Below are 27,608 nucleotides of genomic sequence, written 5' to 3'. Positions count from 1 at the left end.
TGTTTGGCTGTTCACCTCTGTAATCACAACACACAACGATAATAAGCGTATCATCAACAATGTAGATTCCAGATATTTAGCGGAGGCCTTACGAGGTTAACAGAAACTTGTATAATGAGGCAGGGGGGTGTGTTCTGACAGCGTGAGGGTGTGTGTGCTGACAGTCACCACACCTCGCACTGACAGGGTGAGGGAAGGGGTGTTCTGACAGCGTGAGGGGGGGTGTCCTGACAGCCACCACTCCTCACAATGACAGCATGAGGGGCAGTGTTCTGACAGCCACCACTCCTCACACTGACAGCATGAGGGGGTACTCAGCGTCACACCTCGCTGTTAACACCACTTGACCTGACAGGGACCTAGTCGTGTTCACAGCAGGTCAGGGCCATGGCCACACTCTCCACCAACACCATTATGGGAACTTCTGGAAGGAGGTGAAGTGCAGTTCATTAGTGATAACAGAGGGGTAGTAACTGCTTCGTCTGGCCCTCACACACTCAGAGGGAACTTAATGTTACCTGTCCCTCACACCAGCAGCTTGAGGGGTCACTCTTTGCCACTCGCCCCTCGTGCTGACGGCGTGAGGGGACAGTCCCCCCCCTGCCCCTCACACTGGTCGGGGCTCCACACTAATGTTCCCTATCTAAAATACTCCTGGTGAGGGTGCAGGATCGGAGGACAACAACAGATCAACAAGCACGCCCTCTCTCTCCCAGGGGGTACTATGAGAGTGTGTCTACTGGGTCTCACCACACACACACACACACAGGTTCCCTCATCAACTGCTGTGTGTCTTACCTTAACTAAATAATGTTTAGCTTTCTAACCAGGAGTTGCAGAAGGGCTTGAATGTGTTTTACCAAAATAAACAATAAAAGTTAGGGTGGTCAAGGTTCTATGACCCACTGATAACATGCTATAAATGTCCATGGGTTTATACAATGTTGTTGACGAGTGAGAAGCGTAGTAGTGCCCCCCCTGGCCCGGCTGGCAGGGGGGGGGGGCGTGGCCCGGGGCGCCGCCGAGTGGACGTAATGAAGAGGGGAGTCAGTGTGGGCCTCCCTGCCAGGGTCACTTGCCCCTGTGAGCCTGGCGACCTCTGATACAGAGGCTACAGTCGATGCTCACGCCACCAGATCTGGCGGGTCATGGCCGAATAGGTTCTTGTAAGAGGCGTGCAGCCGCATGGTGTCCACACCTGCCGGGGGTGGAGGAGGTGGGGGCAGACCTTCGTCCTGAGCTGAAACATGACGCTGCCGGATGTCGTTAGCCCATCTTGGCGCAGGAGGTGCTGGCGGCACGTCTGGAGGTAGACCTGGAGGTGACGGAGGTGCCAAGGGTGCTGGCGGTGGCGGAGGAAGCATCCGGGGCAGGTCAGCTGCTCCAACACTGGCTGCTGCAGCGCCACTCGCCGAGCTAACCACCACAGCCCCGGCCCCCGCCCCCGCCCCGGCACCCGCCCCAGCTCCTGCCCCAGTACCTGACCCGCCCTCAACGTTGACACAGATCACTGACGGCTCGTTCACCCCGTTGGCCTTAAGTCTCCTCTGCATCATCATGGAGGCTCTCAGCGTCTTGCGTTTCTGTGGCACATCAGATAATGTTATTGTACCGTGTGTAGTAACACTTAACTTATGTAGCACAACACTACACAACAATGATTACATACATTTAATTTACATACTTGAAAATGATAACTGTTTACTTCTGACACCACAACAAGACAGTGTGTGTGTGTGTGTGTGTGTGTGTGTGTGTGTGAAGTAATTAAAACATCCAGTGTGCGAGTGTGTGTATATACAGTACACCGAGGGTGTACACTGTACAACAGACAGTGTAGGTGTACACAACTCACCTCTATGGCTCCTCTCCACTTATCAGCAGCATGACGAGCTATTTCCAGTCTCTTTTGTTTCCGTATCTGATGTTTTTTGTAAATAATCTCAATAATAATGAGGCCAATCCCCCCAACAATACCAACAGCCACCAGAATGAACACCCCGGCCATATTCTTGAGGCCTAAGGTCGCCGGCGCCTTTTCATCCGTGTTACAGATATCCTCTTGGTTCTGTAATATCCACTTGTTATCCAGCTCCTCCATGTACCCGCTCTCGTGGAACTCTAGGATGGCGAGGGTGACGCGGTCCGCCCAGGGGGAGTTCTTCTTGAGACCGATGCCATAACCGGAGCGACCGAACAGTTCCCCCGCCGTGACTAATTCACAGTCTTGGGCTGCCTCGTACTCCAGGCGTGAACTATCCCAGATGAAGGCTTTTAACTTCCTGCAAGATTTAAATTGTAAGAAAAAAATATTTATTCTAGTGTACAGTTGCCTCCAGGTGTGTTGTTAACCACTACCTTGCTTACTTGGCACTGTGGCACTACTCATGGCTAGGGAAGTGACTTCCTAGCCATGAGTAGTGCCACGGTGCCACCTAAGTAAGGGAGGCAAAGTAGGAGGGAGTAACAACACACCTGGAGGCGACTGTATACATGATCTGTGAAGCATATTATTATTATTATTATTATTATTATTATTATTATTATTATTATCATCATTACAACTGGTGCATAACACGTATATAAAGACCCTTATCATTACAATCCACAAAAAAAATGGTTCAAACATCGAAAACAGACAAAAAAGCTAATTAAATACATTCCAAGTTCGGCACAGCAGAGACCCCTAACCCAGATAAGGACTTCACTCACCCGGACTTGACAGCAGCGATGGCGGCTTCGGCTGTCAGATAGTTATTCCCTTCCATAGTACGGTACATATTACTTAACTCTACCTGCCGACGGAAGTACATATCCACTGACGAGCCTTTAACGGTAGCGTATGTGAAATTCTCCATTGGGTTCCGTAACTGGTGGATGAAAGAGAGAAAAGAGATTAATATTTACGTTGAATGATGATAATGTTTTGTGATGGCATGTATATAGTGATTACAAGACCTATTCTATATACACATTATTTATATTTGTTTTAGTTTGTTGTTTGGGGGTTAAAAGACCACCTGAAGATTAGCCACCCCCCCCCCAATAAAGAAGTTTAGTACAGACAGACGGAAATACAGACAGGCAGAAGGGTTGAAATAGGAATATAGACAGAGAAACAGACAAAGACAATAGCAGATGGAATAAGAATAAACACAGAACAGACACAGACAGACAAACACAGACAGACAGATAAACAGACAGACATACACAGACAGAGATACAGACAGACACACAGACAGACACACACAAACACAGACAGACAGATAAACAGACAGACATACACAGACAGAGATACAGACACAGACAGACACACACAGACAGAGAGACCCTCCCAAATAAACACACACTCACCCTAGCATCGTTAATACCAGTTAGTGAGGTCTGTGGTCGGTCTAACACCAGGAACGCAGCGAGGTTGGCAGTATACGAAGCTACGATAATCATGGCAAATCCGGCCCACACCATGCCCAACACCCTGGCACTGAAACTCCTGGGTGTACCTGTAATGAGAAGAGACAGGTAGGTGTAGTATACTCCTGGGTGTACCTGTAAAGTGGTGAGTGTAGGGAGGTGTAGTAGGGTGTAAGGGGGTGTAGGGAGGTGTAGTAAGGGGGTGTAGTAGGGTGTAAGGGGGTGTAGGAAGGTGTAGTAAGGAGGTGTAGTAGGGTGTAATAGGGTGTAAGGGGGTGTAGTAAGGAGGTGTAGTAGGGTGTAGGGAGCTGCAAAATGGTTTAATAGGGTGTAGGGAGCTGTAGTAGGGTGTAAAAGGGTGTGTAAGAGTATGAAGGCGTCAACAAGCTCTATTACCTGGGCCAGACCACGTGACCTTACCTTCACCTATCCCGCTGTTGAGCAATACACCCCAGGCGAACCATATGGCAGAGGAGAGGTTGAGAGCGTCCTCTTCTGTTCCGTCCATGTTGGCTAGTTTGTACCTGAAGCAGTGAGGAGACATAATGTTGACACTCTTTAAATATACACATACACTTATTATAGATCAATGTGTTCTAATAGAGTCCACTTTCAGTACGTGAGGCGGCCATTGTGAATTACTACTACTAGTGATGTTGGTCAAGGAAACCCGTTTGGTGGTTGGCCACAAGTGGGTGTGGAATTGAACCAATCAGGAGATAGAATATTAGCAGGGACAGACGGTAACTAACCAATCAAGACATTGCTTCTGTGAGTTACCCAGAATTCCCGTGATATAAAGGGGCGTACACTCGCTACAAAAAGTATCGGTGCATACTGTAGTGTGAACAATTTGAGACCAGTGACGATAGGTATTGGGAAAGGCGAGTTGTTCCAGCCGTATGTTGGCAGCCCCGATTGTCAGCCAAATGGCAACACCTAGTGGAGGGGGGGGGGGGATATGAGGATACAGTTACCAACCTTCCCGACATATCACAGTGTATACGTATGGTTTCGGAACTCGTCGATCTCACCCTGCACCGATACTTTATGGTGCGAGTGAACAACAAGTCTTAACTCAGTGTGATCTACTCAAGACTGCCCCACACCGAAATTGCTTGCTGCCTTACCGTCTATAACATCATTGTGATAAGTATATAAGTCCGAGATGTATAATAGTGGAAATGAAGTTAGATGTTATGTGATGTTGTGATTATGGCTATTTAACTTTTGATTGGTATATATATAAAGACGTTTAGTTTCTGTTGTTTAGGAAATTAATTTAAATGTTTGTAAAGAAGGTGTTTTCGTGGAGTTTAAAGTGAAGTCAACGTTACAGGGGACTTGTGTTATATCGACTCCTAACTGGTTTAAGAGTCGATCCAGGTTTATTTTATATTGTATCTGAACCCAAAGTTAGAATACCTGAACCCAAAACTTAAAGTATATGAACCCAAACACGACTCACCTGCCAAAGGGACTAAACCTGTCGAGGAGGTAGAGAACAAGGGCTACGACGTGCACTGACACCATCACCAGAATCCACAGTGTGTTGCGGAAAGGTTGAAGGAAGGATACCAACGTGGAATACCGAGGTTGCTGCCGACACACACAATAATGTATTAGTTTACTCTGAGTTGATGAAGCTGAATGAAACTTTCCCCGATTCACATGACAGAGAGAGAGATAATGGATATCATAAATGAGAGAAAGTGAATGAAACTTTCCCTGATTCACATGACAGAGAGAGAGATAATGGATATCATAAATGAGAGAAAGTGAATGAAACTTTCCCTGATTCACATGACAGAGAGAGATAATGGATATCATAAATGAGAGAAAGTGAATGAAACTTTCCCTGATTCACATGACAGAGAGAGAGATAATGGATATCATAAATGAGAGAAAGTGAATGAAACTTTCCCTGATTCACATGACAGAGAGAGATAATGGATATCATAAATGAGAGAAAGTGAATGAAACTTTCTCGGATTCGCATGACAGAAAGAAAGGAACTAACTGTACACTGTAAACAAACCCTCACCTTTCTTTCCACGATGGTGATGCCTTGGTACTTGAAGGGTTTGGAGAACTCTATAACCTGTGCTCTCTCCGGGTTGATGGTCAGCGGCGCCACAATCATATCCGCTCCGTGTGTCTGATTCACCAGTTGGCCAATGAGACCCGTCCATTCCTTCTTGCCTACAACACGACACCAGTGAGATGCAACATGGTAGGAGGAATGAGAGTGGACTAGTTTTATGTGTTGACCTTTCACAATAAGGTATCCCCCCGATTTACGATATCTCGGTTTATTTACGATAGCTCCCAATTTATAACGTACAATTAAGATATGCGATTCGATTTACGTGGCAGGAGGAATGATAGTGGACTAGTTTTAAGTGTTGACCTTTCATAATATAGGTAGTCCCCCGATTTACGATATCTTAATTTATAACGGTAAATACGATTCTATTGACGACAGGAGCTACAGGGCAGTAACCCATCGTAAATCGAAGTAGACCAGCACCAGCTAAACCTCTTCTCGGTATTGTTAACATCTTTTTTTTCTTTTTATACTAAATTTTAAGATTAGTTACGATGCAAGCCATTAAAGAGGTGATCATTACACTTAATACTCGTGTTAAATGTGTGTTAACTTATATAAAGGGAGTTTTTGTTACATATACGTCACAACACACAATTCCACCTCTTCTCTTACCTGTGAAATCATTAACCTGTACTGACATCATCATATCCCCTCACCTGTAAAATCATTAACCTGTATTAACACCATAAGAAACACCTTTAGTTTTCCTCACCTGTGTTTTCATTCATCCGTAGAGACCCAAACTGACCATCAGGGGAGAGAGCGAGTTCGAAGGTGAAGTTGATCTTATTAGCTAGTGTGTTGAGCAAATCGATGCAGTAGCCAGTACAGCAGTAGAGGTCGGCCCCATCCCCTGAGGTGTTATACCATGGACACAAGACTCGGCCACCACCCAGACACTCTGCCTTGCTCTCGATCTTCTGCGTCGTCACAAAGGGCTTCTCCTCGATAGTTAGGACCTGTAGGAGGGGAAGAAGGAGGTTAGTGTGGTAGAGTATATTGATGTTTTATGCTTTATTGTTTTAATTGTTGTTGTTATCTTTGGTTGTTTTTTGTACTTCGGTTACGTGTGTGTGTGTGTGTGTGTGTGTGTGTGTGTGTGTGTGTGTGTGTGTATGCTTGGACCCACTCTCCTATTGTATCGCTGGATAATATATATACGTCATCAAGTACCACACGTACCATAGGACCATCAAGCACCACACGTACCATGATGTACCACACGTACCTTCAACCTGGTGGGGATCATGTAGCCTTGAGGCTTGATGGTGGTGTTGCCGGGCCATACGATCGCATTTTCATTAATTTCCAACGTCATGGTTTCCTTCGTCTAGCAGTGGAGAGATGACGTCACGGTGAAGGTTGGTTAGATGACGTCACAGCGAGAGTTGTTTAGATGACGTCACAGCGAGAGTTGTTTAGATGACGTCACAGCGAGAGTTGGTTAGATGACGTCACAGCGAGAGTTGGTTAGATGACGTCACAGCGAGAGTTGGTTAGATGACGTCACAGCGGAGGGGGGGTGGAGAGATGAGGAGAGGGAGAGAAGTAAACATATCTAGAATATTAGTAAATTAGTTAAATATAAAGGTCATAATTATGTTGAAAGAAGGGAAGAATTCTGACTTGTAATGAAGAGTAATTTTAGGATCACCTGAAGATTAAGCCCCCCTAGATTATTTTACCTTACTACTCTAACGATACCTTGGTGGTGGGGGGGGGGGGGTTAGGTTAGGGTATGTTAGGTTAGATTAAGGTTAGGTTAGGTAATGCTAAGTGGTTAAGTTAGGTCAGATTAGGTGATTAGGTTAGGTTAGTTTAGACTAGGTTAAGTTAGCGATATGATAGACAATTTTAAGGTGAAATAAGCCGAGGTGTTAATCTTCAAGTGATCATATTAACAAGAAGTTTATTAATAATTACTCATATAAGAAGTATTATCGAGCCTTTTATCGTCACTTTTAATACACGCGAGCTGTATGAAAGTGTGTATGGAAGTGTGTATACATTTTTCTGAGACACTGTGTGCTTTCGTCTGGGTGTGTCTTTTGACGTGAAGGTTTGACCCGAGTAACTTATCTGGTTAGGCTGAAACAAGTCGATTATTATAGAAATCTTAAAAAGTTTCTAAGTTGATAAAATTTGAGGTTTGGTTAGGTTAAGTTTTTTTATTTTATTCAGTTTGTTATTTTAGGTTAAATTATGTTAGTTATGTTAAATTAGGTTAAGATACGTTGGGTTGGGTTAAGTTATTTTAGGTGAGGACAGGTTAGGTTAGGTTAGGTCATGAAAGTCTATGCACATCCCAAACACCATATGTATACTTGTTCTGCTGTATACTTACTTATGAATTATGTATACAGGAATAATTAAGGCGTTTAGGAAATATAATAAGATATACATAATTAGTTTTTTGAAATATTTCCTCGAGATTAGAATATGGAAGTTAAGGTATTATAGTTATTTATTAACAACTGTGAGGGAAGTGGAGGTGAACAAGAAATGAAGATATTTGGTAATGACGGGAAGACCAATTCGACGAACTTAATAAGCGTGTATGGTAGTTAGTGTACCATCTGACTGCCAGGGTTGTTTCAGTAACAGGTGACAGCGAAAAGTGACAGTGAAAAAGTAATAGTGACGATAAGAAATGACAGTGTAAAGTGACGAAAGGCAATGAAAAGCGAGTGATAATGACAAGTGACGGTGATAAGTGACAGTGACTGTGATAATGACAAGTGACGGTGATAAGTGACAGTGACGGTGATAATGACAAGTGACGGTGATAATGACAAGTGACGGTGATAAGTGACAGTGAATTGATAAATAGCCCCACCAACTTATTTCACCTGATGATTAGACTTCGTAATGATACTCTATGGGGCTAAGGGTAGGTATGGTTAGGTTAGGGTAGATTAGGTTAGGTTAGGGTAGATAAGGTTAGGTTAACTTAGGTCAGGGTAGATAAAGTTAGGTTAACTTAGGTCAGGGTAGATAAGGTTAGGTTAGCTTAGGTCAGGGTAGGTTTGGTTAGGTTAGGGTAGATAAGGTTAGGGTAGATAAGGTTAGGTTAACTTAGGTCAGGGTAGATAAGGTTAGGTTAGGTTAGGTTAGGTCAGGGTAGGTTTGGTTAGGTTAGGGTAGATAAGGTTAGGGTAGATAAGGTTAGGTTAACTTAGGTCAGGGTAGATAAGGTTAGGTTAACTTAGGTCAGGGTAGATTAGGTTAGGTTAACTTAGGTCAGGGTAGATAAGGTTAGGTTAACTTAGGTCAGGGTAGATAAGGTTAGGTTAGGGTGTTTAATCTTAAGGTGAAATAAGCTGGGTGTCTTATTCTTCACATGACCTCAGTACTCTACCTGGACAGCAACTCTTTACGACTGAAGTGAAGGAACGGATTCACAATAACATTAAACTCAATTCTGTAAATAAAACCGAAGATATAAGACAAAAACAAACGTCAAAACAATAATATTATCATAACACAACCTTGTATTATGAGAGATAACAACAGAGGCCAGCAGAGTTTTGATAAAAAATCTCTTCTTTGTAACACGGGTTTAATTTTGCCTAAAGACGTAACCCTAATCTTCATTTCCTGGTCATCGACCCTCAGACTCGGTTAAACAATTTATATAATATATTCTGAAATTACGATAGAATGCGCTTGTTCATGCTGCATAGATATAACATACTGTATAGTGAATCATGCATAACCAGGAGATTAGTAAGTAATATATAGAATTAATATAGTACTAGTTATATAACCTTTAGTTTCATATAAGTAAGATTAAGTATTTTATATCAATAGTCAAGAAAATATACAAGAGTTTTTAAGATGTAAACAAAACAAATGGAATTACCACGATGCATTCAGCACGCAAGAGACACTACTGACGGACACACAGCTACAACACTCAATTTGACTCACTCCTGACTCTGGTTGTGTATGTGTGAGTCAGCAGGAGTCATAGTTCAGTCAGTCGGTCGGTCAGTAAGTCAGTCAGTCAGTCCACGACCACCAGTAACAGTCATTGTCGGTACATGCCTTCAACCATCATGCTGTTTCATCATACTAAGAGCATCATCCTTCACTAAATTCATTATATATCATTATTAAAAATATATAGTCTGTATATTTAGTTATATTGGACGTAAAACAATATTAAGAATGTAATTATAATGTAAAAGTGCAAACTGAATAGAATTACTGTAATGATAATAATAATAAAGTTAGTAATAATAATAAGAATGTTAATGATATCAATTATAAAATAATAATAACAAAGATAAAAATAATACAAACAAATAAAAATAATGATTAGAAAAATAATAATGTCAAAAATTAAGCCGTGACACAGGTACAGGATTTAACATGGTAAGCCAGTTGTCACCTGCCCCAGGGTGCAACTTGGCGGCAACCATAAATAAGAAATAATGCACAGTGAGGCTCCAATTCTTAGATGTCACTTAGGTTGGAGTAAAACATTTCTGCCATCCTCAATTAGCTCATATTTAACTACCACCAACTAGCCAATCAGAGTCATAAGGATTTTCAACTGTTTCTGATACTTATAGATGAAATAATAAGTCTTAGTCAAGTAATACAAATAAAATACCAGGTTATTTTTACAGTCATCTGTGAGTTTCTTTCCTGATCAGCCGCTGGGGTAGTAAAACATAGCCAATGTTTTATCAGTTTTATTCATGTTATCAATCTTACTCAACCCAAAAGACGTCTCATGAATTTATGCCCAAGATCTCCGATGGTTTTAAGGTATAGATGTAAGTGTTAATTTGTCGAGCGTAAGAGTGACGGAAAGTAGTAGACTAAACAGAGTGTTAGGGATCATTATGAATTCCTGTAGTGAACCTTTGTAAGGCTCCAATTCCTCCCTCTGTGCTCCTCTGCAGACCTTATCAGTCTTAACTGGATGCTAAAGCTTGTAACTAAGTTAGCGACGTTGACACTTGTGGCCATCCTTACAGCCGCGGCACCTACAGCATGCACCTGGAGTCGTTTCTTGAGGTTAACAGGTGGAGTCTGACTGTTGTTGCAGTGTTTACAGGTGTTAATATTATGTTTACGGACTAAAACTTACATGAGAACTGGGAGACTTTAAGGTTATTTCTGGTACAAAGATGCAATTGGGTTATTTTTTTGCACCTTAATTCGGGATGCTCTTAAAAGTTTCTCATTTGACTTGACACGAGTTAGTTGTAGTTCATAAACACAGTAGTAATGTTTGTCAACAAAAGTCTTAAGCAACAGTAAGGTGCCAGCTGTTAACACTAATATTACTCCTTAATACTCAAGGTCAGAGGGGGATCTACATTTTGTAGTAATATAGAAATACATAATGATACTTTTTTAGAATTTTGTTCCGAAAATTTTAAATCTACTTTGGTTTGTACACCAACATGTAGAGATGATATTAGACCAGATATCTTGTGATGAGACACATGATTGTATTAAAATTGTACATACAGTAAACAGGTAAATCTCTGAAAGTTTATCAAGGTGGATGGTTCATGAACTCCCTCGAAAAATTCAGGAAAAAGCTCTCCCATTCCTAACCCCAACTAATAATGAACAATAAAACCATGAAAATAAAACATTCCTTAAAAAATGGTGGCAGCGGTGGGATCCAAACCCACGCCTCAGATGATTTAATAATTAATATTTTGCCAGGAGCAGAAGAATAAGTAGCAATAATAAAATGAGAAAATGATTGAGAGAAACATCCAACTTGATGACGATTGCCACTACTCTCCAGTGTAGCAGTGTGTGTGTCGCCGGGGTAGGTCACTGGTGTAGCGACAGGCACCAGCACTCAGTCGGTCTGAGATGTTATGACGGAGGGGCAAGATGGGTAATGTGTCACACTGTCATATGAGCACTTTTAGTTTGTTAATGTTTTGAGATATTTTACGGAGAAATATACATCTTGCGAAAGAAACTAAATTTCACAGGTGTTAACCATGACGTGCACAGGGAAGCTTAATATAGAGTTTTGGGTACAAAGTGGACCATAGATCAGTCCATCACTGGTTCAGTGATTTTCCAAATTTCATTTACTGTATTGTAAGATTAGTGCCATTGCTGACTGGCTCTCTATAGTGCAGTGCCAACCTTAGCCACACAGTTTCCAGTTTTTGGTAGATAAACTCAAAATAAAATATCTGTTAAAATTGTTATCTTGAGAAAGCTTAAAAATGTATTTCTTTATTAGTTTGATGTAAGACATTGACAAGTGCCACAGATTAAAATAATTCCTAATAATGGTCATTGCTGTAAGTTGCTAAAGTCACGTGCATGTTGCAGATACTAGAGAAGCCCCATCTTGCCCCTGGTGGTGGGAGGAGCCTAGTTTACCTGTGGCAGAGGGGTAGTGGTGCTCAAGGCGTTTCCAGCCTCATCTTTCCCTGCACCACGAGGAGGCTGCGAGAGAACAGGTAAGCTTAGCTAGGCTGACTGACGGTCGCCTGCCAACCACTGTCCGTCAACCGAGTTATCAACAGCTATTGATCCAGGCGCCACAAGTTAGTTACCGTGTCATTCCTTTAACGTTTATTACCTGTCACATCATTCTTATACCAGATTATCACTTATTGTGCCTCTTATGACAAACCTTGAGGAAAGGTACTGTGTCAGTGTGACACACCTTGAAGGCAGGTACTGTGTCAGTGTGACACACCTTGAAGGCAGGTACTGTGTCAGTGTGACACACCTTGAAGGCAGGTACTGTGTCAGTGTGACACACCTTGAAGGCAGGTACTGTGTCAGTGTGACACACCTTGAAGGCAGGTACTGTGTCAGTGTGACACACCTTGAAGGCAGGTACTGTGTCAGTGTGACACACCTTGAAGGCAGGTACTGTGTCAGTGTGACACACCTTGAAGGCAGGTACTGTGTGTCAGTGTGAGTGTGACACCTTGAAGGCAGGTACTGTGTCAGTGTGACACGCCTTGAAGGCAGGTACTGTGAGTGTGACACCTTGAAGGCAGGTACTGTGTCAGTGTGACACCTTGAAGGCAGGTACTGTGTCAGTGTGACACCTTGAAGGCAGATACTGTGTCAGTGTGACACACCTTGAAGGCAGGTACTGTGTGTGAGTGTCAACACAAGGCAGGTACTGTACACCTTGTACTGTGTCAGTGTGACACCTTGAAGGCAGGTACTGTGTCAGTGTGACACCTTGAAGGCAGGTACTGTGTGTCAGTGTGACACCTTGAAGGCAGGTACTGTGTCAGTGTGACACCTTGAAGGCAGGTACTGTGTCAGTGTGACACCTTGAAGGCAGATACTGTGTCAGTGTGACACACTGAACCTCTTCACAGTACAGGAACAAAATATTACAGTACTGTATATAGGAGACAAAAAGATTATTACCTTCAGTATAAGATAAAGTGGATGAAAATATTAAAGTAATGACAACTTGTAACACAACTCATCATAAAGTCTGTCACCTGTTAACGTCTTGTTTAACTAACTCACACCTAAACCAACATAATGAAGATAAAACAATCTGAAATAATAGCTATCACGTGAAGTAAAGGTGTCAAGCCTGGCTGTTACACACACTGTAGTAGGTAGAGTACAGGTGTAACGTGGCACCTCAAGCAGGGCTCTCTGGTACTCAGTGCTACATCACACCTACTCACTGTACTAACACTAAAACACAACAGACCATAAATAAAACATATTTGACGATAAGAACAACGTGACTTTGTGTCGCCAGAAAGTATCAAAAATTATCAATATTTTGTGAATCTAACAGTTGAATCACCTACATCTTAATTAACAACAATAACAACTACACAATACAATAATAATAATAAATCATAAAATACATCAACTACCTAATAAATTGGTCTAAATATCTACAGTATCCTGAAGTGGTTGGGTGATGGCTGCCTTCCACTCAGACACAAGATAGATCGTGATGCTAGACTTAGTAAATGACAGAATGATTGACCAACCAACACGGAATACAAGTCTTAATAAATTAGTCGTCTGTGGTGTTATTATCTGGTACCGGGGGTCGAACCCAGGACCTATCAGCTGAGGATGCCGAGTTACCCCTTTACCATAATGTATGTGTGTGTGTGTGTGTGTGTGGAGAAGTGGGGGAGATGGGGGGGACAATACTCTTAAATCTACGACCCCAAACCCGGCACCGAGTGTTAGGTTGGGTTGGGTTGGGTCGGGTTAGGTCAGGGAAAAGATGTGTTCAATTAGGTTAGGTTAAGTTAGGTTAGGGATATATTACCTGAAGTTTGGTTAAGTTAGGGATGAATTAGGTTAGATTAGATTAGATTACTTTAGTCTAGTTTTTGCTAAGTTAGGTTTAGTTACGTTAGGTTAGTTTATTAGGTAAATTCATGTTAGGTTAGACGAGGTTAAGTTAGGTTTGTTTTTGTTAGGTTCGATTAGGTTAAGAGAGAAGCGGTTAGGTTAGGTTAACTAATAAAAGTTTTAAGTTAAGTTGGTTGAGTCTCTGTTAAGACATGGTAGGTTAAATCAGAATAGGCTCCAGGTCCGGGTCCAGATTTAGTGTGAAGAATGTCGAGGGCAGTGAGACATCCAACACATAAGGTACTTTTTTTTATTGCTCAGAGACGAAACATCACTGAGACATCCAACTCATAAGGTAAATGAGAACACTGTAAACTTTGAACACCTCAACACAGAATAGTGTATGGCTGGTACCTCTGGCATGGCAATAATTATCTTTCCTTCTCCTTGTACATCTCTCTCGCTCTTTGTATCTCTCTCTTAAATTAGTGATTCGTCAACTATTCTGATTTCTGATATATTAAAAAAATTCCTCGATTTCGATAACATTTTGAACCAATGGCAAGAATAGCTTAACGCGGCCCACCAATAGGAGACAATGTTTACCAAATCAACACAATAGCTTTTACCCCCATCAAGGGATACTGACCTAAAATAAATCTTTATGTTAAAATTACCAACATAGGAGGAATTAATTGCAATATTGACTTCAAATTCTTAAAAAAATACGAAAAATTAATTATCCTCGTAGATGGGTATAATGTAATTAATTAATTTAGACTAAAAATATTATCCCTAGAATTCCATAGATAATTTTAACTCTTCGATAACGTACTCTTGATGCCATTATGGAGATGAATTTAACTGAACGAAACTTAAAGGAGATTGATTTCTTTACTTTGTTTCGTCTTAAGTGAACGTATAGGTTAGCAGTGTCACTTGTCTATAGTTGTTGAACTTTGAGTGTTGGTAGATCTTAAGTTCAGAGGAATAATATATATATATATATTTTTTATAAGAATTTGGGACCTTGGTGGGGGGGGAGGGGTGGTGGGGGGTGGTGGGGGGGTGGGGGAAGACGTGATTATTGAGAAGAGAAGAGGAGGAGGAGAAGAATAGGAGAACGAGGAGAAGGAGGATGAAGAGGAAGAGGAAGAAAAAGAAGAAAAAAGAAGAATGAAAACTTCCATAAATTACCATGAGCAATCACAATAATAAATAACTTTAAAACCATCACCGCCAAGACATGTTATCACAAACACATAAAAAACAACAACAACAACAACAACAAACTCACCAAGAACATTAAAACTAAGTATAAGATGAATAACATTGTAACGTACTACAATGAATGACTCGCTATCAATCACCATGTATAAATATATCGGTGTATAAAAGAACTGAAGTTATCCTGTTATCTTCACCAACTCCTTGATAACTCAGTGAGAACAAGAGTGAATCTACAGTACCTAACACAGTATAAACCAATGAACAACAAGGGGGTCGGATTCGGGAGGGGGGTCGGATTCGGGAGAGGGGTCGGATTCGGGAGAGGGGTCGGAGAATCGGAGAGGCGGAGGAGGGGTCGGATTCGGGAGAGGGTCGGGGAGAGGGTCGGATTCGGGAGAGGGGTCGGATTCGGGAGAGGGGTCGGATTCGGGAGAGGGGGTCGGATTCGGGAGAGGGGGTCGGATTCGGGAATGGAGGGGAGTCTACTAAACACAGCACACTGATATACAACCAATTACAACCACATTTATTGTTCGAAATTTGGTTTATATTAAAAAACAACAAAATATTGGATTAGGGAGAAAGAGAGAGAGTGTATGGTCAGTTAGTCACCATACCTTGTTGTATTTGTATTGGCCAACTGGCTTGTGGTCTTTGCGTAATATTCCGGTGTCGTTGAACTCTTGGATATTGATGACGTCATATTCGGCGTTGATGCGGTCACCGTTCTCATCAAAGGCGACCTTACCCGTGTGACCATTCTTGAGGACCTGTTCTAGGATGTATCTGGAACACGAGGTCAATAATATGTCCTTGTTAGATCTGTGCTACAAGATGACCTGACCTAACCTGACCTAACACGAGGTCAATAATATGTCCTTGTTAGATCTGTGCTACAAGATGACCTGACCTGACCTGACCTGACCTAACACGAGGTCAATAATATGTCCTTGTTAGATCTGTGCTACAAGATGACCTGACCTGACCTGACCTAACACGAGGTCAATAATATGTCCTTGTTAGATGTGTGCTACAAGATGACCTAAACTAACCTGACCTGACCTAACGTAAATACACTGACCTAGCCAAACCTAACCTACCATAACATTACCACCTCACCATGCCTAACCTAACCTAACCTAACCTTGTCTGATCTAAACTAAACTTACCCACCTAACCAAACCTAACCTCGACATGGATAGTAACTTAGTACGACAGGTGTGGAGAAAGATAGTTACATGACAGGTGTGTGTGGGGGAGAAGCTGCAAGACAGGTGTAGGAAGGAGAGAGAGGTGTGTAGGTGTGTAACAGGTGTAGGAAGGAGCGAGAGGGGGTGTAGGTTTGTAATAGGTGTGGGAAAGGAGATACAGGTGTGTAACAGGTGTGGAAAAGGTATATACTCACTGAAAGAGTTTCTTGCCCGTCTCCCAAGATGCACCAGTGTTATTACAATCTTGGGGCGGTGGTTCTGTCGTATTTTGCTCTTCACGTAGTTTCTTGAGGGCTTTAGCCAAGATGTACCTGTGTAAACCGTAATTAAGTTTCATATACCTGTGTAAACCGTAATTAAGTTTCATATACCTGTGTAAACCGTAATTAAGTTTCATATACCAGTGTAAACCGTAATTAAGTTTCATATACCTGTGTAAACCGTAATTAAGTTTCATATACCCGTGTAAACCCTAATTATGAGTTTACTGCCTTATAATATACCCGTGTAAACCCTAATTATGTTTCATACACCTGTTTAGACCCTAAGTAAGAGTTACCAACCCCACAATGTTAAATGGACTCACAGGTGGGCCATAGCACCACAGGCGGGCCATAACACCACAGGCGGGCCATAACACCACAGGCGGGCCATAACACCACAGGCGGGCCATAGCACCACAGGTGGGCCATAGCACCACAGGTGGGCCATAGCACCACAGGCGGGCCATAACACCAGGCGGGCCATAGCACCACAGGCGGGCCATAGCACCACAGGTAACACCACAGGCGGGCCATAGCACCACAGGTGGGGCCATAACACCACAGGCGGGCCATAACACCACAGGCCATAACACACAGGGCCATAACACCACAGGCGGGCCATAGCACCACAGGCGGGCCATAGCACCACAGGCGGGCCATAACACCACAGGCGGGCCATAGCACCACAGGCGGGCCATAGCACCACAGGCGGGCCATAACACCACAGGCGGGCCATAACACCAAAGGAGAGCCATAATCACACAGGGTCATAACATCACACGGCCATAACACCATAAGACCACAGGACCATAAGACCACAAGACCACAGGACCATAACATAACAGGCAATACTCACAGACTGTCGGTGATGTGGGCTACCTCATCAGATGCGTTGACTAGCTTGAGGCCGATGGTCCCGGCTGGTACGTGTTCAGCGTTGAGGGCCTGTTCAGTCACTACCCAGACGTAACCCCGGCCTGTCATGTTCATGTAACTGGCGTCATGAAAGATTGTGCCAGCGTCCTCTTTACTGGTGAAATAACAGTCGTTGAGAACTAAGGAACAATAACGGTGGTTTAGAACTAACTTTTGAACAATAACGGTGGTTTAGAACTAACTTTTGAACAATAACGGTGGTTTAGAACTAACTTTTGGACAATAACAGTGGTTTAGAACTAACTTTTGGACAATAACAGTGGTTTAGAACTAACTTTTGGACAATAACAGTGGTTTAGAACTAACTTTTGGACAATAACAGTGGTTTAGAACTAACTTTTGGACAATAACAGTGGTTCAGAACTAACAACAATAACAAAAGTGGTTTAAAACTAACATAACAATAACATTCATAACTAACCACTCTCCCACCACAACTCACAAAGACAAAACAAGACGCACAGACAAACTTAACAAAAACATCAACAAATAAAAACTTGCATAGAAACTTACTTAGCATAGAGAAGGATGACTCTTGCAGACGCTTCCCTAATTTCTTTCAGTTTATCCACAAAGGAGTTTAATCCTGGTTCAAACTCAATTACGTTCTCCATCTGCAACATCAGGTTAGGTTAGATTAGGTTAGTTTAGGTAAAATTTGGTTGGGTTGGATTAGGTACAGTGAATTTAGGTTAGGTTATGTAAACTTGGGTTAAATGCTTATTAAGTTTGGGTTAAATTAAGTGAAGTTACGTTAAATTAAGTGATGAAAAGTTAGATTAAATGTTTTGGCATCATCCCAGTGACTCAATATCATCCCAGTGACTCACCTTAATGTCCTTATCATCCTCGTGACTCTGGGCTTGGTTCTGGAAGCGAGTGAGGAGGGCTCGGCCGTCTGTGTCGGAGGAATGAACGAAGACCACCTGAGTGTACTGGAAACTTTTGAGGAGGTCCACCCACACGTCGGCCTGGTGACTGTAGGGAGGCACTGTCCTCAGGAACGAGACGTGGATGTTCTGTCGAGGTGAACGATGGTATTAGACTTAGTTATGGCAGGTGGTAGGAAAGTGTCAAGACAGTAAGTGCAAGAGGAAAGTGCCATGACAACAAGTGTAAGTGATGACTGAAAAGTGTTTAGATAAGAAGATAGGAAACTGCTAAGACAATAAGTTAACAGGAAAGTACTAGACGCATTAATGTTCTGTAGTGTTCATGTTATTATTCTTGTTTGTTAATTGATTGAAAAAATTTATTTAATCTGAAAAAAATCCTGATAGAGAGTGAACAGCAAAAACAGTATTGACATGGTTAAGATAGGTTAGGTTAAGCTAGTCTAGGTTAGGTTAAACTAATCTCGGTTAGGTTAAACTAATCTAGGTTAGGTTAATCTAATCTAGGTTAGGATAAACTAATCTAGGTTAGGTTAAATTAGGTTAGGGTAAGCTAGTCTAGGTTAGATCTAGATAGGTTAGGTTAAGTTAGGTTAGGTTAAATCAGTCGTATATAGTTTAACATTATCTTCAACGCACCTTGTCGGAGAAGGCAGAGTCCCTGGAGGAGATGCCGATGACGGGGATATGGTAGAAGCCACTGGTGTAGGAGACCGCGGCAGGAGACAGGTCGCCATTCAAGGGGTGTGAGACGATGACGGCGTACACCTGCCCATACCAGACCAGGTGAGTGTACTGTATGTCTCTCGAGGAGTTGATAGGTCATACTTGAATCTCAATAGTGGTCACCCTCCAACCTCAATGTCACTCTTGAACCTCAATATGTCGCCCTCGAACCTCAATGTCACCCTCGACCTTCAATATGTCATTCTCGAACCTCAACTTGTCATTCTCGAACCCTTATATGTCACCCTCGTACCTTTATAGTATATCACCCTTGAAACTACAATATGTCACCCTCGAACATATCAAAACTTCAATCTTCAAACCTGTCATTAACAAAAGCTAATTAATAAATCTGACATAATGATCTGATCTACAAGAGTGAGTGAGTGAGTCAGTCAGTCAGTCAGTGAGTGAGCATAAACTGACAATGATCTGATCTACAAGAGTGAGTGAGTGAGTGAGCGAGCCGACTTACCGACTGGGAGACGAGTTGCTTGCACACCTCAAGAGCGGTGCGGATAGGGTTGGAGTCCATCAACATGGTGACGTCCTTTAGGTTGGTGTCCACATCGACGTACGTCCTGTTGGTGTTTATGTGCTGCTGGCAACAAACAATGACATCAGTTGACACGTTTACCTGTAGTGGCTTGTTACACACGCTAACACACACTAACACACGCTAAGGCACTCTAACGCACTCTTAATACACGCTAAGGCTCTCTAACGCACTCTTTAATACACGCTAACACACACTAACACACGCTAAGGCTCTTTAACGCAGTCTAACGCATTCTTAATACACACTAAGGCACTCTAACGCACTCTTAATACACGCTAAGGCTCTCTAACGCACTTTTAATACACGCTAAGGCACTCTTAATACACGCTAAGGCTCTCTAACGCAGTCTAACGCATTCTTAATACACGCTAAGGCACTCTAACGCACTCTTAATACACGCTAAGGCACTCTTAATACACGCTAAGGCTCTCTAACGCACGCTAATGCACTAGCGCACTCCAATACACTCTAACATTCTCTAAACTAGCCTAACGCACTCTAGCTCACTTTAAACACGCTTACACCGTCTAACACAAGGTAATGCAATCTAATACAGTCTAACATACGCTAACACAGTCTAACGCACTCTAACATACATACTAACATACATACACACACACACACGCACACACACACACGTACCAACTGTTGTGCGAATCGTTAATTATAACTCATAATACATACTCGAGTTTGAGTCTATTTTGAGTACTAATAAGTCTGTTTATCCGTGTGTCTTGCCTGTCTGTCTCTCTGTCTCTCCTTTCTCTCTCTTTTTCTTTGTCTGTCTGTGTCTGTCTCTGTATTTCTTTTGTCTCTTTGTCTCTCTCTCTCTCTCTCTCTCTTTGTCTGTCTGTCTGTCTGTGTTTGAGTCTCTCTTTCTGTGTGTGTGTGTGTGTGTGTGTGTCTCTCTCACAATTTCCTTGTCTGTGTTTCAGTCTTGTAATATCTCTCTCTCTCTCTCTCTCTCTCTCATACTCTACTTACCGATATGGTTAGCTTGAAGTGAGCGTCAGACTTCATATCAGAGAGAATACCACCTATGTTAAAGATCTGAGCTGATGTACTGGAGGTTGCGTCCAGCTCCGTCGAACACAGACCCGGGCTTAACACCCAGCCAAGTGTGGCCACCACCAACACGAGTGCCCCCACCTCGTCACCCATCACCTCATGCTTCCTGTAATGGTGTATGGATTACTGTATCATGTCATCCACCACCCTATGCTTCCTGTAGTAATGCCTGTATCATGTCACCCACCACCCTATGATTCCTGTAGTAATGCCTGTATCATGTCATCCACCACCCTATGCTTCCTGTAGTAATGCCTGTATCATGTCACCCACCACCCTATGATTCCTGTAGTAATGCCTGTATCATGTCAGCCATCACCCTATGCTTCCTGTAGTAATGCCTGTATCATGTCACCCATCACCTCATGCTTCCTGTAATGGTGTATGGATTCCTGTAGTAATGCCTGTATCATGTCACCCATCACCCTATGCTTCCTGTAGTAATGCCTGTATCATGTCAGCCATCACCCTACGCTTCCTTTAACATTGTATTGTTTACTGTATTATCTGTAGTATTGTTTGGTAGATTTTGCCAAGACTTTTGACAGCGTACCCCCACGAAAGGCTGAGAATTAAACTGGTAGGGTACGGGTTTCGGGAAAGTGTCCAAGTGTGGATCGGAGATTTTCTGCATGACCGCAAACAGTGTCTAGTGATTAATGGAAGAGAAAATGTCTGCTACGATTCAATGTCACGAAGTGCAAAAGGATGCACCTGGGGCGCACCAATAGTAAGGAGGCGTATCACATGTCCCAACAGGACGAAGAAACTGCATTAATTTAGATCAAATGTGAAAAAGACCTGGGTGTGTATGTTGACAATGAACTTAATTTCTCGGGCCATTGTGAGAAGATGATGAATCAGGCAACGAAACTAGTAGGTCACATAAGAGTAATTTATATATCTGGATGGTCCGTCGCTCGTCACGATCTTCAAGAGAGTGAAGTGCTTCCCCGTCTGAAGTATTGTCACCCCATCTGGTCCCCGAGGTATGCTAGAGACTGCCAATTGATTGAAAATGTACAAGGGAGGGCCACCATACTAGTGCCTGCTCTACAGAACCTCAGTTACCCAGAAAGATTGGAGCTCCTGCAACTACCTAGCTTATACTACTGACGGGCAAGGGGTGACCTAATCGAAATGTATAAACATCTCAGGGACACTACTCGGTCGAATGTACAAACCTGGAGCTGGCGGACATCCGCCCCACAAGGGGTCACAGCTCAAGGTTGAAGAAGCCACAAGTCCAGAAAACTGGACTTGCTAAAGAGCGTTGTGACGGCACCGAGTGTGAGCTCATTCAAGGCCAGACATGAAAAGCACTGGAGCAGGTTCCGATATATTCAGGAGCCAGTTCATGTCCAGTATCTGCCAACAGTGCGTATCAGAGACGTGACCGACCGCCCAAGCGGCTAACGAGCCGATCAATGGTGAAGAGGATAAAGTAAAAAGAAAAGTATCACGTCAGCCATCACCCCCATGCTTCCTGTACCAGTGTATGTGTTACTGTAACCCCTGTATCTCACCACCCTATCCCACCTTCGAATACAACAACTTAAAACCTTTGATTACCATATCTTCAATGAGTACAATGAATTAAGATTGTACTCAAGAGGCTTACTTATCGTACTCAAGGAAGTTTTTCATAGATGTATTAAAACGACATAAATCATACATTAAGACACCGTCATACATCGAATTATTCATTTATTCATGGCTTACAACTTTGTATGTATACACACACAAAATAAACGCAGAGTGTCTCAAAAAATGTACACACACTGCCTTATAGGTTTCCGTGTCGATCATGTGTAGGTTTGTACACATTTTTCTGAGACACCACGTTTATTGTTTGCTAGTCATCTTGATTCTCCAAACAAACAACAAAGATCCAATGTTTGTTATATAAGGAATGTTTGTGTTAATAATTTTGGATGGTCTGTGTATGAGGATAATGCCAATACACCTGCTTACACCTGTCCACACCTGCCTACATCGGTCCACTCCTGCCTACACCTGCTTACACCTGGCCACACCTGCCTACACCTGTCCACTCCTGCCTGCGCCGGTCCACTCCTGCCTGCACCGGTCCACAACTGCCCACGACACAGGTGAATCTCAAACGGCCCTTTGTTAACATCCATTGTTTATCAAGACGAATCCTTTCATTATTGTCTATTTCACATGACCACAATTTCTAAAGAGGTTAAATTAGGCTAAATTAGGATAGGTTAATTTATACTAGGTTAGGTCAAGTTAAGTTAGGTTAGGTTAGGATAGGTTAAGTTAGATTAGGTTTTCTTTGTGTTATATTAAGTTATGTAAGGTTAAGTTGGGTTAGTTTAAACTATTCTCCCCCTTCTGTTTCAACCAACTCTGTTTCCCCCACCCCTCTGTTTCCCCCACCCCTCTGTTTTCCCCACCCCTCTGTTTCACCCCCTCAGTTTTTCTCGGGAAAGTTGAGGAGAGAGAGAGAGAGAGAGAGAAAAAGAGACAGGGCACAGTGGGGTGACGCCTCAACCTGGCGGAGATAAGGAGTGGAGTTCTCCCGACACAGCCTCCGGATGGGGGTGGGGTGGGTGATAAGGCAAGTGTGTGTGTGTAAGAGAGAGAGAGAGAGAGAGAGAGAGAGAGAGAGATATGGTTAGGTTAGCATAGGTTAGGTCAAATTGAGTTAAGTTTGGTTAAATTAGGTTAGAGTTAGGACGTTTAGTCATTACATACAATAAGTTGATGTACCTAATCGTCACGTGATATTAATATACTAATTCCCAGATAACATTCGGTAATATAAGTGTACCGAGTATACATTGTACCCACCAGGTGTACTCAAAGGACAGGACTGCACTCTGGTCAAGGTGTAGCGCAGAATGAATGGGGCAACACACGGACAGGTAGGGCTATGGAACAACCTACCAGCATAATTGACTAATATTAGGTAAATTAGTTAGGTTAATTAGTTATAGATTATCTAATTAAGGTAACTTATCATCTACCTGGTGGTGATTTATTCTTATACCTTAATGTACTTGTCTCACGCACACACACACACACACACACGCGCGCGCACACACAAGGGGTAGTGGGAGACAGTGACTCCTTTTATGTAAACAAACACTCACACTTGGCGCCTTTTCCCTCTCACTGTATCGTCGCCAACTGTACCTTCCTACCTCACCTCTACTCTCTTGCCTCGCCTCACCGCCCCTCCCTTCGCCTCACCTCACCCCCCCGTCTCTCCTTGCCTCACTTCACCACACCTCGCCCCTCTAACTGGTGAAAACCTAAACTAACCTAATAGTGGGTGGTGGTGATTGTGGTGGTGGTGATTGTGGTGGTGCATGTGGTGGTGGTGGTGATTGTGGTGGTAGTAGTGGTGATTGTGGTGGTGGTGATTGTGGTGTGGTGTAGTGGTGGTGTGGTGATTGTGGTGGTAGTGGTGATGGTGGTGGTGATTGTGGTGTGGTGGTGTGGTGGTAGTGGTGATGGTGGTGGTGATTGTAGTGGTAGTGGTGATTGTGGTGGTAGTGGTGATTGTGGTGGTAGTGGTGATTGTGGTGGTAGTGGTGATTGTGGTGGAAGTGGTGATTGTGGTGATTGTGGTGAAGTGGTGATTGTGGTGGTGATTGTAATGCTGGTGATTGTGGTGGCGGTGATTGTGTGGTGATTGTGGTGGTGGTAGTGGTGGTAGTGGTGATTGTGGTGGTGGTAGTGGTGATTGTGGTGGTTGGTGGTGGTGGTGACACATCCAGCACCACCACTCCTCCACGTCCTGTCCACACTCTCTGTCTCTTTCTTTCATTATAAAACAGTTATCTCTCCCTCACCACACCTCCCCCACCCTCCTACCTGTCTCCTATCTTCCTTACTGATATACCACCACTACCACCCCCACCACCCACCACTACCACCACCCCACTACCACACTACTACCACCACCACTACCACCACCAATCACTACCACCACCACACTACTACTACTACCACTACTACCACCACTATTTACAATCACTACCACCACTACACTACCACCCCCACTACTACCACACCCACCACCCATTACCAATCACTACCAATCACTACTACTACACTACCCCCACCACTACTACCACCACTACCACACTTACAATCACTACCCCCACTACTACCCACCACCCCCACTACCACCACACCACTACCACTACTACCACTATTACCACTTACCAACCACTACCACAATCACTACTTCCCCACCACCACTACCCCCCACCACTACCACCCACCACTACTACCACCACTAATTACTACAATCACTACCACCATTACCACCATTACCACCCCTATTACCTTTAATTATTACGACTAAATTTTCACTACCACCCCACCATTACCACCACCATTACCACCATTACCACCCCTATTACCTTTAATTATTACGACTAAATTTTGGCATAATTACTACTGTTAGAAAGAGCTCTCTCTCTCTCCCTCTCTCCTCCTTTCTTTCTTATTCTTTCTCTTTCTCTTATTATTATTATTATTATTATCATCATCTTGTCATTCTATTATAATTATCATGACGAGTATCGCTAAAAATAATTATTTCTATCATTATTATAATTTTACTTACTATCATTATTATCAATAGTGTCATTGTCATTAAATATTTCATCATTATCATCATTATTATCAATAGTGTCAAGTCATTATATATTTCATCATTATCATCATTATCATCATTAGAGTCCTCGTCATTATATATTTCATCAATATTATCATTAGTGTCAAGTCATTATATATTTCATCATTCTCATCATTATTACATATTATTATTTTCTTTATTCGAGCAAGGTGTGACGTCACCATCCCATCTTCCACCAATAGGTCAGGATTCACGAACCTAACCTTCAGGAACACCTAACCTAACCTTCAGGAACACCTAACCTAACCTTCAGGAACACCTAACCTAACCATCAGGAACACCTAACCTAACCTTCAGGAACACCTAACCTAACCTAACCTTCAGGAACACCTAACCTAACCTTCAGGAACACCTAACCTAACCTTCAGGAACACCTAACCTAACCTTCAGGAACACCTAACCTAACCTTCAGGAACACCTAACCTAACCTTCAGGAACACCTAACCTAACCTTCAGGAACACCTAAGGAACACCTAACCTAGCCTTCAGGAACACCTAACCTAACCTTCAGGAACACCTAACCTAACCTTCAGGAACACCTAACCCTAACCTTCAGGAACACCTAACCTAACCTTCAGGAACACCAACTAACCTTCAGGAACACCTAACCTTCAGGAACACCTAACCTAACCTTCAGGAACACCCACCTAACCTTCAGGGAACACCTAACCTAACCTTCAGGAACACCTAACCAACCCTTCAGGAACACCTAACCTAACCTTCAGGAACACCAACCAACCTTCAGGAACACCTAACCTAACCTTCAGGAACACTAACCTAACCTTCAGGAACACCTAACCTAACCTTCAGGGAACACCTAACACCTAACCCAACCTTCAGGAACACCTAACCTAACCTTCAGGAACACCTAACCTAACCTTCAGGAACACCTAACCTAACCTTCAGGAACACCTAACCTAACCTTCAGGAACACCTAACCTAACCTTCAGGAACACCTAACCTAACCTTCAGGAACACCTAACCTAACCTTCAGGAACACCTAACCTAACCTTCAGGAACACCTAACCTAGCCTTCAGGAACACCTAACCTAACCTTCAGGAACACCTAACCTAACCTTCAGGAACACCTAACCTAACCTTCAGGAACACCTAACCTAACCTTCAGGAACACCTAACCTAACCAATTAAACAGACGCCATCATAACACCACCTTGACCATCACCTCTTAACACCTTAATTAACCAGGTAACTAACATCAGATCACCTGTTTAAGTGAGAACTCTCTTAAGTGACAGTTGTTGGGGAGAAAAAGTGACAGTTCCTGGTGGCTGTCAGTTGGTGTCTGGCGCCGCTGACAGACTTTGATTATTTTCACCAGGTGTGTTGGAGATGGCCGGGCTACCTACCCACCCACCCAAGATTGATTTTAGAATGTAGAAAATTATTTTCCTTTGCGTCACATAAACTAAATATTACATGATTGAAATATTATAATAAATGTTGATAATAATGTACGTAAGAATGATGATGTTAGTGATAATGAAGATAATAAGAAATAAGAGTTTGGAAGAAATGTTATGATCGATGTTAAAAAAAAGGAAATTTTTTGTTTTGGTTTTCATGTTAAATTTAACTTAATTTTAACCATAATGTCCACCTTCCTAGTGACCACCCTCCTACAGTGACCACCCTCCTACAGTGACCACCCTCCTACAGTGACCACCCTCCTACAGTGACCACCCTCCTGCAGTGACCACCCTCCTGCAGTGACCACCCTCCTGCAGTGACCACCTTCCTACAATTACCAGGTAATGGTCCATTTTGGTTTATTTAGCTCAACAATTTAACTTCATTTAGATTAATTAGTTAAATTTCTTGATTACTTAGCTTTTCACATTAATATTGCTTATTTTTATTTAATTCATCTTATTTAACACGTCTTTCTTTCAACCAATGAGCTGCGCTGTTGAGATTGTTTAAATTGGGAAGTTAGAAGTTAGAGTATTATTAACCAACGCTGTCGAGAATCTTCCTGTTGCTAGCGAAGAATCTAATAGCTCATTCATTAATGCTTATTTTTAGGTCTTTTCAATTATTTTTATATAGCTTTTGTTTAATGTAATTTAACATTTATTTGTTGATTTAGTCTTTTTGTGTTTCAAATTTGCTTTCATTTGCACCAATTTAACTTATTTACACCATTTTAGCTTTTATTTACATCATTTTAGCTTTTATTTACATCAATTTAATGTTTCTTT

At 42.6% G+C, this 27,608-nt stretch overlaps 1 protein-coding gene across 4 annotated transcripts in view; it reads right to left on the bottom strand.

The window, feature by feature from the left end:
* LOC121867880 (glutamate [NMDA] receptor subunit 1-like) overlaps nt 1-27,608 on the bottom strand; it is a 49,796-nt gene that overhangs the window by 1,190 nt on the left and 20,998 nt on the right. The window contains exons 3-20 of one of the 4 annotated variants that reach the window (XM_042368007.1): nt 20,625-20,814; nt 19,557-19,682; nt 18,995-19,123; nt 18,293-18,481; nt 17,976-18,076; nt 17,383-17,556; nt 16,458-16,574; nt 15,670-15,838; nt 11,900-11,965; nt 6,753-6,854; nt 6,237-6,483; nt 5,459-5,616; nt 4,883-5,013; nt 3,835-3,938; nt 3,355-3,503; nt 2,713-2,870; nt 1,856-2,282; nt 1-1,583 (exon numbers count right to left, since the gene is read on the bottom strand). The exon at nt 1-1,583 is cut by the window's left edge and continues 1,190 nt beyond it. In XM_042368007.1, the coding sequence (XP_042223941.1) occupies nt 1,125-1,583; nt 1,856-2,282; nt 2,713-2,870; nt 3,355-3,503; nt 3,835-3,938; nt 4,883-5,013; nt 5,459-5,616; nt 6,237-6,483; nt 6,753-6,854; nt 11,900-11,965; nt 15,670-15,838; nt 16,458-16,574; nt 17,383-17,556; nt 17,976-18,076; nt 18,293-18,481; nt 18,995-19,123; nt 19,557-19,682; nt 20,625-20,801 (3,183 nt within the window). In that variant the 5' untranslated portion in view covers nt 20,802-20,814 and the 3' untranslated portion in view covers nt 1-1,124. The remainder of the gene's footprint in view (nt 1,584-1,855; nt 2,283-2,712; nt 2,871-3,354; nt 3,504-3,834; nt 3,939-4,882; nt 5,014-5,458; nt 5,617-6,236; nt 6,484-6,752; nt 6,855-11,899; nt 11,966-15,669; nt 15,839-16,457; nt 16,575-17,382; nt 17,557-17,975; nt 18,077-18,292; nt 18,482-18,994; nt 19,124-19,556; nt 19,683-20,624; nt 20,815-27,608) is intronic. The other 3 variants (XM_042368013.1, XM_042368021.1, XM_042368029.1) reach the window with 3 other exon arrangements.

The sequence above is a fragment of the Homarus americanus genome, unplaced genomic scaffold (assembly GCF_018991925.1).
Source record: "Homarus americanus isolate GMGI-L3 unplaced genomic scaffold, GMGI_Hamer_2.0 scaffold32583, whole genome shotgun sequence".
Classification (NCBI taxonomy): Eukaryota; Metazoa; Arthropoda; class Malacostraca; order Decapoda; family Nephropidae; genus Homarus; species Homarus americanus.
This window is presented reverse-complemented; position numbering and strand designations above follow the sequence as displayed.